Genomic DNA, 2609 nt, shown 5'->3' with positions numbered 1-2609 from the left:
CATGTTGGTCAGGCTGGTCTCGAACTCCTAACCTCAGATGATCCGCCCGCCTCGGCCTCCCAAAGTTCTGGAATGAGGCAGGAGAATCACTTGAACTCGGGAGGTGCAGGTTGTGGTGTATTTTTTAGTAGAAACAGGATTTCACCATATTGGTCACACTGGTCTCGAAATCTCACTCAGGCTGGTGGCTCACAGCGTGAGCCACTGTGCCCGGCCTCTACAAAAAAATTTTTAAAATTAGCCAGGCCTGGTGACACATGCCTGTGGTCCCAGCTACTCAGGAGGTGGAGGCAGGAGGATCATTTGAGCCCAGGAGCTCAAGGCTGCAGTGAGTTGTGATCACACCACTGCAGTCCAGCCTCAGAGACGGAGCAAGACTCTGTCTAAATAAAAATAAAAATAAAAATGCCGGGCTCACGCCTGTAATCCCAGCACTTTGGGAGGCCGAGGTGGGCGAATCACAAAGTCAGGAGATCGAGAACATTCTGGCTAACACGATGAAACCCCGTCTCTACTAAAAATACAAAAAATTAGCCGGGTGAGGTGGCGGGCGCCTGTAGTCCCAGCTAGTCGGGAGGCTGAGGCAGGAGAATGGCGTTAACCCGGGAGGCGGAGCTTGCAGTGAGCCGAGGTTGAGCCACTGGACTGCAGCCTGGGCGACAGAGGGAAACTCCGTCTCAAAAAAAAGAAAAAGAAAGCCCAGCTGGTATTTATACTTCTTCCAGTGCAATTTCTTGATAATATCCCCCAGTTTTCTACTCTGTATAAACAAGGTGTTAACAGCTGCCTCTCTGGGCTCCTGTAGCAATTACACTCATGGCATCGATGCCTGGCCAGAGGCCTGGCCACACCTGGGGCCCCACTGGCCCCTCTGCTCCTCAGACCTTTCATGAGCTGCTTTTATTTTGCAAAGTGTTTTGTTTTCACTTGGTTTGATAATAATTTTGTCCTGAAACTTACCACATAAGGTTAAGATTCCAAACCTAGACCATTCTCCCTGCCTTTTTATTTAAGGACTAGGAGCAAGACTGTGTTCCTGGTTATCCCAGCAACGATGGTGTCCTGAGCTGAGTTGCAACTGAGATGCAGAAAAGTAGGCTCAACCTTGTTCTGAGGCGTGGAGTTGAGAGGAGTCAGATGGCTCCATTGCAAACAGGACTGGCTGCATGCTCGTGGATCCCAGTGCCTAAATGGAAACACAGGGCTCTGTGTTCAAAAATTAGCAAACATTTCAAGATGGCAGCAGCCAAGCTAAGCATGGAGCCTTCTGAGTGCAGGGTCCTGCATTGCTGCCCGGGTCTCGTGCAGCCTATGAAGACGGCCATAATTGGAAACAACAGGCTCCCTTCACAGCAAATCCTCCCTGGACAGGAGAGTGCTGGCATGTCCTGGGATTGTGAGCACCGCCAGAGGGAGAGGAGGGTGCGATCATACAGTCCTGGAGGGCTCTCCCGCCCTGCTCCCATGGCTCCTCACTGTGCCTGAAGAGGGTGGTGACCACAGCCATGTGGCGGGAAGCCCCCATTCTGCCTTGGCCCCTGGCCAGCTTGTGGTCTTGGGGACATCTTTGGCCCCTGGGCCCTCAAAGCCTGCGATCCTTCAAGTGAAAGGCAGCTGCTCCACACTCACTCATGATGCCTGCTCTTTCCCTCCCTTCCATGCACAGAAATTCATTGAGTTTGAAGATGCTCTGGAACAAGAGAAGAAAGAGCTGCAAATCCAGGTGGAGCACTACGAGTTCCAGACCCGCCAGCTGGAGCTGAAGGCCAAGAACTATGCCGATCAGAGTAAGTGGCTGGCGGGAGCCTGGTGGTGCACCTGATGGACGCTGCCCTGGGACGGCTCTGGCTGGGGAGGACGTGGGGCGCCTTCTAAGACACAAGGGGACGAGAGGAATCCCAGTGGGAGCCTCAGCTATGTACTCCAGCTCTTTGCACTGCTGCCTGTTTCTGTAATGGGCCCCAAATTGTGTGTGGACATAAGTAAATAAGGTCCCTGTGGCCCCAGAGCACTTTTGCTTCAGAGTGGATTCTGACCCCCAGATCACAAGTCTGTGGTCCTGAAGGTCCTTCCTGCACCTTTTGAACAGAGCTCCTGCAGCCCCTAGGTCCCCACCTCTTCGCACTGCTGAGGAGTGACAGCTCCTTCTCAGGCAGGAGGGTGGGCCCAGTGGTGTAGCCCCACTGGAGTGACAGTACCTAGGTGGGGGCACAACTGATCAAGGTGTCTGTCCCCTGCAAGGCGAAGTGGCAAGAGGGGTTTATCATTATTATTATAAGAACAATTGGTTTACTTATCTTTGCTTCAACTCTACTGTCAATGTTATAGGCCAGGCGTGATGGCATGCGCCTGTGGTCTCAGCTGGGCTGACGTTGAGGCTGCAGTGTGGGCACAGAGAGACTCCATCTCTAAAAAAAAAGAAAAAACAAAAGGGCCGGGCGCAGTGGCTCACGCCTGTAATCCCAACACTTTGGGAGGCTGAGGCGGGTGGATCACCTGAGCTCAGGATTTCGAGACCAGCCTGGCCAATATGGCGAAACCCCATCTCTACTAAAAATACAAAAATTAGTTGGGCATGGTGGCACACACCTGTAGTCCCAGCTACTAAC

The 2609-nt window shown here is 52.7% G+C and overlaps 1 protein-coding gene across 3 annotated transcripts in view; it reads left to right on the top strand.

Annotated features, from left to right (window-relative positions):
* Window positions 1-2609, top strand: part of MAPK8IP3 (mitogen-activated protein kinase 8 interacting protein 3) — a 69218-nt gene that overhangs the window by 24163 nt on the left and 42446 nt on the right. For all 3 annotated transcript variants that reach the window (XM_011957472.1, XM_011957471.1, XM_011957470.1), the window contains exon 2: window positions 1667-1787. In XM_011957472.1, the coding sequence (XP_011812862.1) occupies window positions 1667-1787 (121 nt within the window). The remainder of the gene's footprint in view (window positions 1-1666; window positions 1788-2609) is intronic.

Source organism: Colobus angolensis, unplaced genomic scaffold, assembly GCF_000951035.1.
Source record: "Colobus angolensis palliatus isolate OR3802 unplaced genomic scaffold, Cang.pa_1.0 Scaffold443, whole genome shotgun sequence".
NCBI lineage: Eukaryota > Metazoa > Chordata > Mammalia > Primates > Cercopithecidae > Colobus > Colobus angolensis.
Note: the sequence above shows the minus strand (reverse complement) of the source record. Positions and strands in the feature narration are given on the sequence as shown.